Source organism: Pelophylax lessonae (assembly GCF_965119305.1).
Source record: "Pelophylax lessonae genome assembly, chromosome: 2".
Classification (NCBI taxonomy): Eukaryota; Metazoa; Chordata; class Amphibia; order Anura; family Ranidae; genus Pelophylax; species Pelophylax lessonae.
The window spans coordinates 43,579,437-43,596,666 of record NC_138769.1 but is presented as its reverse complement, the minus strand read 5'-3'; the positions used below and the strand labels follow the sequence as shown (position 1 = coordinate 43,596,666).

At 42.0% G+C, this 17,230-nt stretch overlaps 1 protein-coding gene across 1 annotated transcript in view; it reads left to right on the top strand.

Annotated features, from left to right (window-relative positions):
- The window catches only part of ABCG1 (ATP binding cassette subfamily G member 1), a 163,255-nt gene extending 146,438 nt beyond the window's left edge, over positions 1 to 16,817 (top strand). The window contains exons 12-15 of the mRNA XM_082246242.1: positions 3,177 to 3,277; positions 5,852 to 6,010; positions 11,536 to 11,654; positions 15,373 to 16,817. Of these exons, the coding sequence (XP_082102368.1) occupies positions 3,177 to 3,277; positions 5,852 to 6,010; positions 11,536 to 11,654; positions 15,373 to 15,601 (608 nt within the window). The 3' untranslated portion in view covers positions 15,602 to 16,817. The remainder of the gene's footprint in view (positions 1 to 3,176; positions 3,278 to 5,851; positions 6,011 to 11,535; positions 11,655 to 15,372) is intronic.
- The last annotated feature ends 413 nt before the right edge of the window (positions 16,818 to 17,230 follow it).

Here is a 17,230-nt window from a genome sequence, read left to right as displayed (position 1 = left end):
GAAATGTGGCTTTGAAATCGTGCGAGTTCAGATGAAGTCACGCGATTTCAAATCCGTGCTCAGTGTGAACGGGGGCTTATTGTCAAAGCTTAATTTAATAAGCTAACGTTGGAAGCTGATTGGCTACCATGCACAGCTGCACCAGAGTGCTTCAGTTTTAGTTCATCTCTGTGATTGGGCAAAAAGAAATGTTCTTTCCATTATTTCCACCTTGTCAGCGAATGTTCTTTTATTATGGAGAGTAGTAATGTACCACATTATTGCCACTAGATGGAGCTGTTGAGCTCCATAAATACATACTGTACATTTTTTGTAGATTGCAACAATTCTAGGGAGAGAATCAGCAAATAAATGTAACTATTTGTTAAATAGATGAGAAGAGATCCTGTCATTCATCCACCCTGCCCCTCCCCTCCCCTCCCCTCCCCTCGTCCATGCACAGAATGTAAGGTTGTATGCCTGAATTAGGGTCTGGTATGGATTTATAAGGGTGAATCCCACTTTTTTTGTTTTCTTTTTGGCACAGGGATCTCCTTTATTATTCATGTCAGACCGTAATCAAAGATATAGGTCTTGTATTGATTATGGGGGGACCCCACATTTTTATTTGTTTTTTGGAGCACCCTGTAGAATGTGTAGTAAGTACTGCAGCAAAACCAGACTTTTATGAAGGAAAAAAGAATGGAATTTGCTAGTGATGCAACAAAATGAATATTCTGGACTGAAAACAAAAATTCAGGATGCACACTTGGCCAAAAACCGAAAACAAAAATGGACAGTTTTTTTTTTAAATGTTTTAAATGTATTTAATGTGGCTGACGTTTTTGCATTAAACTCAATGGGACGGGACGGGACGCAGTTTTGCATTGAAGTCAATGGGACGGGATTTTGTATTGAAGTCAATGGGACACAATTTTGCATTGAAGTCAATGGCACGCAATTTTGCATTGAAGTTAATGGGACGCAATTTTGCATTGAAGTCAATGGCACACAATTTTGCATTGAAGTCATTGGGACACGATTTTGCATTGAAGTTAATGGGACGCAATTTTGCATTGAAGTCAATGGCACGCAATTTTGCATTGAAGTCAATGGGACGCAATTTTGCATTGAAGTCAACGGCACGCAATTTTGCATTGAAGTCATTGGGACGCAATTTTGCATTGAAGTCAATGGGACACAATTTTGCATTGAAGTCAATAGGGGGTGGTTTTGCATTGAAGTCAATAGGATGCAATTTTGCATTGACGTGAAGTGGTCTGCGGCATCCCATTATCGGCGCTCTTTTTTTCTAATAACAAAATGATCATTTTCAGCGGATCATTTAATGCGGATATCAGTGCATCCCTAGTATTTACAGTAAATTACATTTGGCTGCTGGCTTTTTTGCCTACAAATTGTTATCCTTAATGAGGGTCTGGCATGGTTTTTAAGGGACAACCCACACACAAAAAAACAAAACAAAATAAGACAAAATGGCATGGGACCCCCTCCCCACCTTCTTTCCTTCCCTACCATTTGTTGAATAAACAATGGGAGATCCCGTCATTCATCTGCCCTTCTCCTCCCCTCATCCATTCACAGAAGGCCTTGCATTCTGTGAAAAGGATACAAGGCTGTCTGTGAATGGACATTTAGAGAGGAAAGGGATGGTAAATTATGCGATCTTGTCGCAGCCGCTACCTCTCATCGTTAAAGCATTGGAAGATCACCATTCTTTGTCATATCCAGCATCAATGAAGGGAGGATTTGTACAGTAGCAACACTCATATGGACTTAGGAGGTCAATTATTTGACTGTGTCCCACAAAATTACTGGAGTGCAGTTTTAACTTCTTCTAGACCAGGTAACCCCTATACTGTATGTGGTGGCAGGGTAAGTGGACTTAAACACCCTACAGTCACACATACACTATATTGTCAAAAGTATTGGGACGCCTGCCTTTACACGCATAGTTCAATATTGAGGTTGCCCACCCTTTGCAGCTAAAACAGCTTCAAATCTTCTGGGAAGGCTAAGATGAAGCTGTTATAGCTGCAAAGGATGGGCCAACTCAATATTGAACCCTGTGTTCAATATTGAGCTGGCCCAGGCACTGATGTGGACGAGAAGGCCTGACTCACAGTCTCCACTCTAATTCATCCCAAAGGTGTTCTATTGGGTTGAGGTCAGGACCAGTAAAGTTCCTCCACCCCAAACTCACTCATCCATGTCTTTATGGACCTTGCTTTGTGCACTGGTCCAAATCATTTGGTGGAGGGGGGGGGGGGTTATGGTGTGGGGTTGTTTTTTAGGGGTTGGGGTTGGCCCCTTAGTTCCAGTGAAGGGAATTCCTAAGGCATCAGCATACCAATACATTTTGGACAATTTCATGCTCCCAACTTTGTGGGAACAGTTTGGGGATGGCTCCTTCCTGTCCCAACATGACTGTGTACCAGTGCACAAAGCAAGGTCCATAAAGACATAAATGAGCGAGTTTGGGGTGGAGAAACTTGACTGGCCTGCACAGAGTCCTGACCTCAACCTAATAGAACACCTTTGGGATGAATTAGAGCAGAGACCGCGAGCCAGGTCTTCTCGTCCAACATCAGTGCCTGACCTCACAAATGCGCTTCTGGGAGAATAGTCAAATATTCCCATAGACACACTCCTAAACCTTGTGGACAACCTTCCCAGAAGAGTTGAAGCTGTTATAGCTGCAAAGGGTGGGCCAACTCAATATTCAACCCTACAGACTAAGACTGGGATGCCATTAAAGTTCATGTGCGAGTAAAGGCAGGCGTCCCAATACTTTTGACAATATAGTGTATGTGTGTGCTGAGAGTGAACTTACTGCATGTTCTCCACACAATGACCAAACTGACTGCAACAGCTCTCGGTCAGCAGCTTCTGATCGGGAGTCAGTGGGATGGACTCTGGATCATGTGACCAGTGTGAAAGCCAATCACAGCAGTCATGTGATCATGAAGCTACTTCCTTCTCTACCATAAAGTCCACCTAAAGGGTCAGGCATCCAACAAAAAAAAAAAAACACTTAGGTCCTGGTATTATTATCAGTAATAGTAGTAGTAGTAGTAGTAGTAGTAGTAGTAGTTGTAGTAGTAGTAGTAGTTGTAGTAGTATCATTATTATTATTACTATTATTCTGACAATCTTTCTTTTATTTTTTCTAATAGTTCCACTTGAAATGGGAGTATTTCTCAGAGAACATCTCAACTATTGGTATAGCCTGAAAGCGTACTACTTAGCCAAAACAATGGCGGACGTCCCCTTCCAGGTAAAAGAATAGAAGGCCCGATAAGGCCAGCATAAGCATGAAAGAAGAAACCGTTCTTGTAATTAAATGCAGCCAATCAAACCATATAAAACCAATGTCAAAACCATATCATTTTGGTCAGGGATGTGATTGGGTAGAGAAGTAGCAGCACCTTAGAGAAAAAAACATAACGTGAATACAGGGCAAAAAAAAAAGTAATTGTTAAAGGCATTAAGATTTTATTGTGTGATTCATTAAAAATCCAACAGATGATTAAAAAAGAGAGATGTATACATCACATCTTTACATAGAGCTTTTCTGTCATTAGACGCCTTTACCATCCCACCCATACATCATTTCAAGTACAGCCAATATAGAAACCATAACCAGAATAGCAAAAAACTGTGAAATACATTTAAATGACATTGGATGACAAAGGATGCTATATCTCAACGCGTTTCACAGACTATGCTTCATCAGGAGATCTCTCAGCTGCTGGGGATCAAAGAAACATAATGTTACAATCAATGTTTACATATACAAGATGAATATTATTATTTTACAAAAAACTGGAATATTACTCACAACAGATGTATAGAGAAGACAGGTGACACTGTGACCTCATAGGGAGCAAGGGGTGGGGGAACACATCATCCCCCAGACTCTGCATCACACAGGAGGATATATATAAGGGAACAGACCCTATCAGCAATACAGAAAGAAGTTAAGATAGACCATGTCCTATATAATAACACAATGCAGAACTACAACATATTCCAAAAAAAAAAATCCAAAATGGAGCTATATTTGGAGTCCATTTGGAGGTTGGCCTTTTCATATTATTTGTCATTTAAGGTATGCTTTCTGGGTCTCCCCTATGTGTAGTACTGCTTTGTTTTTATATAGAGAGTCTGGGGGAGGTGTGCCCCCCCCCTCCTATGTATGAGGTCACAGTGTCACCTGTCTTCTCTATACATCTGTTGTAAGTAATATACCAGTGTTTGTTTGTTTTTGTTTTTTAAAGTGGAAGTAGACCCATCCTTTTAACAGTTTCAAAAAACAGTTACATTCCCGGGAATGTAACTTTCACATTGGTTGTGCTCTCAACCAAAACTGTCAGCCATCCAATGGCAGGTGTCAAAATTGATCACATGTGCAGCATCATGGCAGGTGAAGATTAAACAGAGGCCAAGATGGCAGCTTCCTTGGCTGAAAACCATAGGAGGGTTTACTTCCGCTTTAATGATCATATTCATCATGTAGATGTAAATTCAAAAACATTGATTGCAACATTATGTCTCTTTCATCACCAGCGCCTAACAGATCTCCTGATGAAGCATAGTCTTCGAAACACGTTGAGATATACTCTAGCATCCTTTGTCATCCCATTTGATTGTATTTCATGATTTTTTGCTGTTATGGTTTCTATTTTTGTTGTGCTTGAAGTGATGTATGGGTGGGATGCTAACAGGCAAATGGCTTCTGGTGGACTCTTTGCATAGCTAACCTATAGTGCTTTGGGAGTCCTGTCTCATGGATGCTCTCTTTATTATATGTTTATTTATTCCCGGGAATGTAACTTTCACATTGGTTGTGCTCTCAACCAAAACTGTCAAACCATCCAATGGCCGGTGTCAAAATTGATCACATGTGCAGCATCATGGCAGTTGAAGATTAAACGGAGGCAAAGATGGCAGCTTCCTTGGCTGAAAACCATAGGATGGTTTACTTCCGCTTTAATGATCATATTCATCATGTTGATGTAAATTCAAAAACATTGATTGCAACATTATGTCTCTTTCATCACCAGCACCTAAAAGCACTCCTGATGAAGCCTAGTCTTCGAAACACGTTCAGATATACTCTAGCATCCTTTGTCATCCCATTTGATTATATTTCCTGTTTTTTTTCTGTTATGGTTTCTATTTTTGTTGTACTTGAAATTATGTATGGGTGGGATGCTAACAGGCAAATTGCTTCTGGTGGGCTCTTTGTATAGTTAACCTATAGTGCTTTGGGAGTCCTGTCTCATGGATGCTCTCTTTATTATATGTTTATTTATAAAGCATTAGTATTATATATAAAGTGTAAAAGCATGGGTTTAAAAACATATGTTTAATAGTAATCTTAGGCCAAGCCAGCCTGCTGATGCCACCAGGGGGTGTGTCAGTTGTTTACAGAGCTCAAAAGCTTAAGACACGCACACAGCCAGCTGAGTACAAGCAACCAATTGGGTTGAGTAATTCTGGTCGTCATTACCAGATTGAAGGTGTATTTCAGATGTTGTATACAACACTTGATTTCTGCTAAGTTCTTAATCATGGTCAATTCAATATCCAATTTTAGGGGAATAATGGGTATTATGCAAGAATCTGAATCTCTGTAAGGTTACCTTTAGGTCCTGGCCCCCTAGGTAAGGAGGAAATTCAAGCAGCAGCAGCCCACAAACAATTCATTATACATTCATCCCATTGTCATTTACAATTTTCAATGATGGTATTGCTGCAGCTCACAGTCAAAAAGAAAACCAGCAAGTGGACGTAACCTTGTTTGCGCATGTACTAATGACATCACGTTCTTCTATTTTCTTTGCAGATCATATTCCCTGTAGCGTATTGCAGTATTGTGTACTGGATGACATCACAGCCTTCAGACGCAGTGCGCTTTGTTTTGTTTTCAGCCCTCGGTACAATGACGTCGCTGGTGGCGCAGTCTTTAGGCCTCCTCATTGGTGCCGCATCCACTTCTTTGCAGGTAAGTTTATTTAATTTAAAGTGCATGTATAGCCAAAATGTTTTTTTTTTTTTTTTTAAATTTGAATAGAGTTGGGAAGGGTGACGACTCACACCTGTTTATTTTTGGCTGTCTGTGTGTCACTGGGGAAATATTCCTTCACTTCCTATCCCAGAGACTAAACAGGAAGTTAGAGAAAGTCCCTCCTCTTGGACAGATTTCCCTGGAACAGGTGTCCCCAATGTAAGATTTCTCCTTACCTGTTGTTTCTTGCGACAAAATTGTGGATGTCCCTTCATTTTTATATTAGAGGACAATAGTTACCTGTACAAATTAGAGATAGACCGATTATCGGCAAGGCCAATATATCGGGGGCCGATATGCACTTTCCCCAATATATTGGTATCGGCCCCAGAACTGGCTTATATGGCCGATATTTTTGTGATGTCATTCTGCCTTCTTAGGCTGCCTACCTCACCTTGGACAGCCTTGTCTGGAGTCAGGACTAGTCTCGCGGGAGTGTATCACAGCCATACACCCACCCACAGCAGCCCGGTGCCAGCCAGCCACCCACATCCACAGGCCCTGTACCAGCCAGCCAGCCACAGGCACTGTACCAGCAAACCAGCCAGTCACCCACAGGCTCTGTACCAGCCAAACAGCCACAGGCACTGTACCAGCGAGCCAGCCAGCCACCCACAGGCCCTGTACCAGCCAACCAGCCACAAGCACTGTACCAGCGAGCCAGCCACCCACCCACAGCCTCTGTACCAGCCAGCCATCCCACACACAGACCCTGTACCAGCCAGCCACCCACAGGCCCTGTACCAGCCAGCCACCCACAGCCACTGTGCCAGCCACCCACCCACCACAGGGTGCCAGCCAGCCAGCCACCCACCCAACACAGGGTGCCAGCCAGCAAGCCACCCACCCACCATAGGGTGCCAGACAGCCAGTCACCCACAGGCCCTGTACCAGCCAGCCACAGGCCCTGTACCAGCCAGCCACCCACAGCCCCTGTGCCAACCAGCCACCTACCACAGGGTGCCAGCCAGCCACCCACCACCGGGTGCCAGCCAGCCATTAAGCATTAAACAAAAATTAACATGTTCAGTACCAAATTTGTGTCAAAAATTGTCTTTATTTTTCAAAACTTTAAATGTACAAAATATCGTCCGATACCGATACGTTGTGACCAAAATATCGGTATCGGCCCTGAAAAAAACATATCGATCTATCCCTAGTACAAATACAACGTGGGGGGGGGGGGGGTAACTCCCCAATGGGGACACAGACAGCAATAAAAAACCTTCACAGAGGGTCTTTCCTTTCCACACTATCCAAAACTAAAAAGTTTTGCCTAGAAGTACACTTTCAAGTGGATAGTTGGCGGAGCCATTAAAATCATTCAATGTATGCCCAGTGGCCAAGTGTACATCCAGACCCACTTTAGGGCCCCAGCAGTTCCTAATGGACAGTTGACCACAGGGGCATAAAGAAATGGTTTGCATGACAGTACTTAAAATGAGGAATAACTTTCATTGTGGGGTTTTGATGTAATGAGATGCATAAATTATTTTTGGTCCACCTCATCGTAGCCCATTGAGTTCTAACCTTTGCTCCCCAAGAAGTCATGGCTTCCATTTACTGCACTGATAGTCGCTAACTAGCCTGAAACAGCTGTATGCCACCTGGAATGAATGGCTCTGTATTATTAGGCTTTATCTTTGTTGTAAACCAGTGGGTGTGAAAACACATTTGGCCAAGGTTCAGAAAGGAATGATTTACATGGCTCTATCCACTATCCTAAAACAACATTTTAGGAATTTTTATTCACTCAAACATAAAATATTGCATACACAGTATGTTGTATTTTCAGTTCAAGTCAGTTGATTGACCTCTAGGTTCCTTTTCACAACTTATCCATCCTCTTCCTGCTTTACTGTAAAAAAAAACAAAAAAAAAAAACAGGCGTTAACAGAGCTCAAAAGCTCAATATGAACACAAGACTGAATGAGTAAAACCAATAACCCCTCTCCCTCAGTCCACCTTCCTTGCCGGCTCTGTTCAATGGGTTCAAACAGACATAAGCAAAAAAGCTCCTGGTGAACATTTTGAATAGTTAGCCTATAGTGCTCTGGGAATCATGTGCCAAGGGAGCATTCCTTATTAATACTATTTTTATAAAACAAAAATAGTATATAAATAGTAAAAAAAAAAGCGTGAGGCGCGGTTTAAAAAATATATAAACACAACGATTTAAAGTAAAACTGATTAAAAAATAATGATCTATCTCCACGACTGAGCCCCATTGGGTGAAACGTGTTGGAGTGCCGGCCCTGGGGCGGGAACTGTCAAAATCATGATTGTAGATTTCCAACACAAGTAAATGCTGGTCATACACGCAAGACTTAAAATCTCTGGGAGAATATTGTAGACGGCTCTATGTTCTATGCTCTATGTACAGAAGGCCCTTAGGCTGCACTATTGCCTGAAAGCGGCTTAACAAGATGTGAAATAATAACTTTCCAATCTGAGGGATATCCCCTCTTACACGGTTTTCACAGGAACAAATGTCCCCATTGGAGGATTTCTCCTCTATTCCTGTTCCATTTGCAACCTGATATTTCCAATTTACCCTCACTTTAATTTCCCATGATATTGGTGATCTGGATTGTGGGGGGGGGGTCACTTTGGTTGGGGGGCCCGTGGAACTCAGCTTACCTTAGAGAGGTTGGGAAATCCCTCTCTCAGCCCCTTAGGCCTCTCTCATGTGTAAGTCACCCTGTGTCTATTAGGGACACAGAGTGACCAAGGAAATTATGGACTTAATGGACACTGAGAATATTGTTTGGATTACTCAAATGGGACAGTAATATTTTTCAACAATATATCTCAAGGAACATATGAAGACTCTAGGCCTAGAATTCGTGTTAAGGCCTAGCTGCCTATTGCCAATAAGAGACTGCTTCACACAGTCAGACTCATAGCAGATGCTAATATTACCAGCTCAACCACCTGTCTATTACACATTGTTGAATATGCTGATTTACTCACCTATTTTTACTGTGGGTCCTGTGTTTACACTTATGATAATGTGTATTGTACTTCAGGAGCTCGAGGACAGCAGTCCGCTAGTTCATTTGCTCAGGTTGATTGAATCACTGTCATCTATTAGTTACTGGTGGAAAAGTAAAATAATGTTTGGGTTGGTTGTTCTTTAGATACGTTAATTATATTTCTGTACACAATTTAATCTGCATAGGATAATGTAATCAGGCACCTGACCTGGTGTGGTAATTTGATCAGGAGGGGGATGTTTCCTTGTGCTGTATATGTTGTGTGTGAGACTGTTCAATAAAAGGTTCCAGTTCCATCTACAAGCTTCCATCTAGTTTTGTATAGGGGGTGGCTGGAATATCTGATATCTATGTTCAGACTGGAGGAAGCAGAATACTGATGGATGCCCACAAGCACGTTATGGGTCGCGGTTCCGTTACATGGACTATTTTATAGATGCTAACTGTCCCAGATTTTCCAGGACAGTGCCATATCTCGGATTCGAGTCCTTGTAATGCTGTGTCCCGTGATCACAGCGTAACCCTTATTTAAGTTACTGCGCATGCGCGGCAACTCAATAAGGCAATCCTTACAGTGATTGGGGGCTCCGAGTGGGCAATTCCCGCAAAAGGGGTCTGGACGGGACCGCTACTAGGCAGGCCTAAGGCAGATTGCTGGCAAGAATAACTATGTCCTGAGGACCAGAACTTAAATGTTGACAAGTATGCAATTAGAGAGGGTGCATCTCTCTAACAGGGAAGCAGTAAAATCTGGGGTTCTAACCCCTTGTCAATCTATCCAAAAAAAAAAAAAGTTTTGCTTTTAGTTATACTGTATGACGAATAAAAAAATAAAAAGCTTTGTTTCCCCTGAGAGAATAACACTACCCTGTTAAAGTGTATAGTAGTAAAAGTCTTCCATTCTAGTGTAGCGACAATGGAGGAGAAAATTTGGCTAAACAATTTGCATAACATTTTGGCACTGTGTAATGGCAAAAATAACCAAATAATCTTCAAAATAGGGTTGTGCATTTCCCTAAATAAAGAAAACTCTTTAAAGGCAAACCCCAAACAAAATGTTAAATGCAAAGGTGACATATTCTGTTCTGCCAGTCTTATGATATAGCCCAGCTCAATGGTACAGTGAGCTGTCACTCCTCTGCACAGTACACTGCAGATGAGTCATGTATCCTGGTCTAGGGTCTGCCCCAGACTGTGATTGGACCAGGATGGAGCAGCAGCACACGTATTCAAGAGAATGGACCAGCAGTGAAGAATAAAGTCTGTCTATAAAAAAATAACAAAAATTCTGTGCTAATGTCTTAGGCATTTAGACAGCCATCACAAATTATCTCAATAATTTGCCTAATATGTTTATTCCCTATGATTGTCAGCTCCATCTAGTGGCCATAATGCTGTATTTTTCTAAAATACCTCAGTCAGGAAAATACTGCATAATGGATACTACTGTAGATGGAGCTGATGATCATAGGAAATAAACATATGAGGAAAATACAGGGATGTTTTGTGACAGCTGTGCGAATGTCTCAAGCATTTTTAATAAATAGAACTCAGTGATATTAGACTATAATTTTTTTCCATCGAGTCTGTTTACATACCTCATAGTCATATGTCATTATAAAATACTTGGCCTTAATTAAGTAACTTTATGATTTTTTTTTCCTATCTAATTAATATGAGTAGTGTTGACGTAATGGACATGCGTGCATATGACGTGTGTGTGTTTGTGTATATATATATATATATATATATATATATATGTGTGTGTGTGTGTGTGCATACAGTATATATATATATATATATATATATATATATATATATGTATATGTATATATATATATATATATATATATATATATATATACATATATATATATATATATATATATATATATATATATATATATATATATGAAAAAAGTCTGGGATTACTGCACTTCAATTTATTGAAAAATAATGGATATGGAACTACTTTGTATTTGTATTTTTGTATATATTTTATCTTCTGTTTTTCAATAAATTGGAGTGCAGCAATCCCGGACTTTTTTCTTATAGGGCCTGATTGCATGCACATGGAAGATAGCTGAGTAGTGCTGCTCACCTTACCTGCATATCTTTATGTATATCTATCTATATATATATATATATATATATATATATATATATATACATACATAAAAAAAATATATATATGAAAAAAAGATATATATATATATATATATATATATATATATATATATATACACACACACGCACATAATAAATATATATATGTGTATGTGTGTGTATATATATATATATATATATATATATATATATATACTGTATATATACTACAGAAATATGATGCATGTATTAGTTTATATAACAGGGTCAGAGAGTGTTTGCTAAGATGTTTGGATGACACTGAACCATGATGGAATTAATATAAGATGTTTTTATCTAACAGAGTCCTTTGTCCTGCAGGTGGCGACCTTTGTGGGTCCGGTAACTGCCATCCCGGTTCTCCTCTTTTCAGGATTCTTTGTAAGCTTTGACACTATTCCTGCCTATCTTCAGTGGATGTCTTACATGTCCTATGTCAGGTACGGTATAAGTCCTATGCTGGTCTTCTACAGTGCCAATGTATGTTTTTTTTTTTTTAATTTTTAATTTCCTTTCCATCTAGCAATTGTTAAAAAAAAAACCACAAGCTTGGAAACTCAGCAGTTTTTTTTAAAAAAAAAGAAGACTCTAAGCACTGAGACAATCACTCTGAATGAGCTTCCTCCTGCCATACAGATGTATTGTTTGTTACTGTAATAATAAATTGATCTGTCATCAGGGAACAATGTCTAGGACACTGTGCACCCATTGTCAATGTCCAGATTTAAATTACAATACTGAATTTATTCTGGGCATCCCCATTGTTAAAGTATTTCTATAGCTTAAATGTTTTTTGGTAGTGTAGAAACAATTTTAACCCCTATTAAGTTTATATGGCTGCCTGTTTCCCCACTAGGTAGATTTACCCTCTCTTGTATTGGTGGGTATTACCACCAAGAAAGAAAGTGAAGGAAATTCAAAATTTTAGAGTTGTCCCCAGCAGGGGCGTACCTAGAGCATTTGGCACCCGGGGCGGATCCTATATCTGGCACCCCCCCCCCCCCCCCCAGGCGACGAACTGCCCATTGACGTGTCACGTGTAAAATGTATGGAGACCCCCTTTTACATTAAACAGCCCCTTTACCCCTGGACACCTTTACATTACACAGCCCCCGTACCCCTGGACCCCTTTACATTACACAGCCCCCTTACCCCTGGACACCTTTACATTACACAGCCCCCGTACCCCTGGACCCCTTTACATTACACAGCCCCCGTACCCCTGGACTCCTTTACATTACACAGCCCCCTTATCCCTGGACCCCTTTACATTACACAGCCCCCGTACCCCTGGACTCCTTTACATTACACAGCCCCCTTACCCCTGGACCCCTTTACATTACACAGCCCCCGTAGCCCTGGACCCCTTTACATTACACAGCCCCCTTACCCCTGGACCCCTTTACATTATACAGCCCCCTTACCCCTGGACCCCTTTACATTACAAAGCCCCCTTACCCCTGGACCCCTTTACATTACACAGCCCCCATCCCCCCCTGGACCCCTTTACATTACACAGCCCCATTGGAACCCTTTACATTACACAGCTCCCACCCCCCCATGGAACCCTTTACATTACACAGCCCCCCAATATAACCCATTACATTACACAGTCCCATCCCCCATACAACCCTTTACATTACACAGTCCCATCCCCCATACAACCCTTTACATTACACAGTCCCCCAATATAACCCCTTTACAATACAAAGCCCCCACCAATAGAAGCCCTCTACAATAAATCCCCTCATAGAACCCCTATACAATACAAAGCCCCCTCATAGAACCCCTATACAATACAAAGCCACCCCCCCCCAAAAAAAGAACCCCTTTACAATACAAAGCCCCCCCGCAAAGAACCCCTTTACAATACAAAGCCCCCCCCCCTCCAAATAACCCCTTTACAATACAAAGCCACCCCCCCCCCCCCTCAAAATAACCCTACATGGCCTCAGCCGAAACACAGGGGTATTCTTGTGGCATTTTACTGATCAATCCATTTTTTCCTCCTGGCAGAGATCAATGACCCTGAGGGACAATACCTTATTTTGATCGGCCATTTGTTTGAATGCAAGGTCACTGTATATTCCTACTACACTCCTAGAAAAGATCAGACCACTTTTCTCTCCCATTTACTGCACTATTTAGTAGATGAATCACACAAAAAGAGCATCCCACTGATCTGTGGGGTTCTCTACCTATTTCTACATAAATCTCCTGCTTCTGCCCCTCTAGCCCGGTACACTTTCTTTCCAACAACTGTTACACCAACATTTCTTGCTAGATTCGTGGTGAGAGCACAACTCAGGCAGCCAAAGTGGATCATACTCCTAAGCCTATTCACCTGAAGCTCACTAAAGAGTCTTATTCCACCCTTTACAATACAATGCGCCCCCCCCCCTACCTTTTTAGGAGGAGAGCGGAGGAGGAGGAACTGTTTAAAGCAGAGAGGATGTGAGAGACTCACTGTCACTCCCGAGCCCTGAATACACAGTGGTCGGCGCCTCGGCGGGAACTGCAGAAGTTACTGTGCTAGTTAAAGAGCAGGTGACTGGTTGATAGGCGGTCCTAGCAACCAATCGCATTCTCATTAACCAGCACAGTAACTTAGGCAGTTCCCGCCGAGGCGCCGACCGCTGTGTATTCAGGGCTCGGGAGTGACAGTGAGTCTCTCACATCCTCTCTGCTTTAAACAGTTCCTCCTCCTCCGCGGCGGAAGCAGTTTGGCGGCCGTCCCCGGGTGTCACCCTGGTCTTCCCTGACACCCCCCTAATGTGTGGCACCCGGGGCGGACCGCCCCCCCCGCCCCCCCTATTGGTACGCCACTGGTCCCCAGAACAAGAACTAATTGCAAATCTTCCAGTAGGGAAACAAATATTTCTTTGACAGCACATTAAGAGGGGAATCCTGCTTACTTTGTAGATATTTCTTCTCACTTCCTATTATGTTCACGAGACAGGAAGTTAAGGAGAATCTTCCCAATGGGACAGAAAATAATAAACAGGCAAGGGTTTTATCTCCTACTCTATCCAAAACTAAAAAATTAATTTAGGGCTATTCATACATTTTACTGATTTCCTCAGTGTTCAGACCTACCAGCCCCATGTAGAAGTCCACTCTGGAGTATGATATTGAAATGACGGAAGCCAAAACCACTGGTAGCACAAATGTATAAAGTCAGTACGAAAATCACAAAATCACAATGTTTCTGATGGTTGAGCAGCACTGTCACAAGGTTTCCTCTAACCCCCCCCCCCCCCCCCAAAAAAAATATATTTTTAAAATAGAGGTTGATAATCCTTGATGAAGGAAGAATCAGGTAAACCAACCCTTTCATGCCACCAATATCAATTGACCTCTTCCATCCAACTGCTGCCAGCTTTCCATCAATCTAATGGCGCTTTTTCACTGCATGGAACAGAACGGTTCGGCTCGCTTTTGTGCTTTTGCACTGCTGGTACCGCATGGTATGGTGTAGGAAAGGTTTGGTACGGTACGGCGGCGCTTTTCCACTACATGGAACCGAACGGTACGGCTCTCTAAAACAGTACCACCTCGATTGTGGTTCCAAGAGGTACTATACCGGTACCATATCCCACAATCCTTTGCATGCAGTCACTACTAGCCACTGATTGGTCAGAGAATCATTGTTATCCCACCCACTTAATTTCAGTACTACTTTAGTGGAAAAGCAAACCATACGAAACCGTACCGAACCGTTCCAACACCGTACCATGCGGTACCAGCAGTGGAAAAGCAAACCGGGCCAAGCAGGGCCGAGTAGAACCGAGCCGGTACTTGCAGTGGAAAAGTGCCATAAGGTCCCTATTTGTAAGTGAGAGCTGACGCCACAGGACATTACAATGGATACTTCACACTGTGTCTGCATTGTACAAGTCATTTTATAAAATGCAGAGCACAGTGCGAACCCTACTATGTCCTTCAGAGTGTTCTGGTTCAGGGTCATGATGCAAGCCAATTGGTAGAGTACATGGGTAAAGCACCATTTTGCTTTTTCAATGTGATAGAGTTTAGCTGCAGTTAGGCCACACCGCTACTTTGTATTTGGCCCTTCTAGTGTCCCTTGGATTCAATAGTTGAGTCCCACTGTTGTTGTAAAGTTCTATTTCACTGAATTCCCACTTTGTTTTTTTCCAGATATGGATTTGAAGGGGTGATACTATCCATTTATGGCCTCGACAGAGAGGATCTGCACTGCGATAAGGATGAAACATGCCATTTCCAGAAGTCAGAAGCCATTCTGAAGGAACTTGATGTGGAGGACGCCAAACTCTACCTAGACTTTATCATCCTTGGAGTCTTCTTTGTCGCGCTGCGTCTCATAGCCTACTTCGTACTCCGATACAAAATCCGGGCAGAGAGATAAAAATACAGGAGGGCAGTAAGATAACTGAGTCTAATTATTACCAAGAAACATGCAGGGGAACCAATTTGTCCTACTACACCGGCTAAGCGACGGCTGATTGTGGAGATACCATCAAGACCTAACTGTCGATCCTTATTGGGTTAAATATTTTGTTGGGTATGCTTCACTAAGCCTGCAGAGATTTTTCTTTGGGCCATTTTCTAAAGACACTTTCTAGATTTACCTAGGAAGAAACAAGAGGGAATTGTAGAAATTTGGACTCTAGCCATTTCTTGAAGACTTCAGACTTGGAGACTGACCTTGACTACAAAGTCCTTAAATACTCTTGCAGCTAAAGACTGTGTTATGGGGTTCTGTTATAATCTGGAGGCTCGTTCTGCTTGTGGATGTCTATTAGATTCCATCAACATGTAAGTTATACTTATGTGCAAGACGTCTTCTGCATCAATTGTCGAGTTTGCAATAAGCCATCTTGACAAGGCCGCCCTTATTAACTAAGCTAGGATTTTGTGTTTGTTTCGACAGAGCTGGTCTCGCGTTCAAGAAAAGTAACTGTACTAACTTCAGTTTCATTTCTTTTTTTTTCCAAAATCTTGTTGGAAAGCCCCTTTTTGAAAGCTTTGGCTTAGCTTAGCTGGGTGGACTTTACCAAAACTATGGCCAATGGGTAATGACAAAAAAAGTCCAAAAATTGTGGCCAATGAGTAATGAGCGATGGTAAAAAAGTGATAATTCCTGAAAATGAAGAATGTAAAATTTGTTTGTAAAACCCAGATCACCAAAGTATATATCATGTCAGTTGTCTGTCATCTAACTTCCGCCACCAAATTCATATGAACGTGGGTTCCTTTTAATTTTATTTTGATACCACAGGAAAGGTTTTATCGTGTTGGGTTATTCAAAGCATTACTAAATCAACCATCCTTTTATTATGCCACTCAGTATTCAAAGAATTGTGGGAAAGAATATGCCCAGTCTGCCCACCCCTCACATCATTGATCTTCCCTGTATGCCCCATCCCCCATAACCCATGGTTGCACTCATAAGCCATATGTTTTTAGCTTTACTGAAAGGATCTGAACCAACTTCCAAGTATGGAGGAGCATATGCATATGACTCACCACCTAATCTTCCTCTCGTGTGATGGAACTGGTACTTGGTTATTGGCTCAGAGCTATCACATGGGCAAATTAAATTAGTCTTGTATTCAAATGTTAGCAAATGCTACGTTAAAAAAAGGTGCTTTTCCACTGCATGGGACCGAACGGTTCGGCTCGCTTTTGTGCTTTTCCACTGCTGGTACCGCATGGTATGGTGTAGGAACGGTACGGTACGATACGGTACGGCGGCGCTTTTCCACTGCATGGAACCGAACGGTATGGCTCTCAAAAACAGTACCACCTCGATTGTGGTTCCAACAGGTACCATACCCGGTACCATATCCCACAATCCTTTGCATGCAGTCACTACTAGCCACTGACTGGTCAGAGAATCCCACCCACCCCGTTGTTATCCCACCCACTTAACTTTAGTACTACTTTAGTGGAAAAGCAAACCATACCGTACCAAACCGTTCCAACACCGTACCATGCGGTACCAGCAGTGGAAAAGCAAACCGGGCCAAGCAGG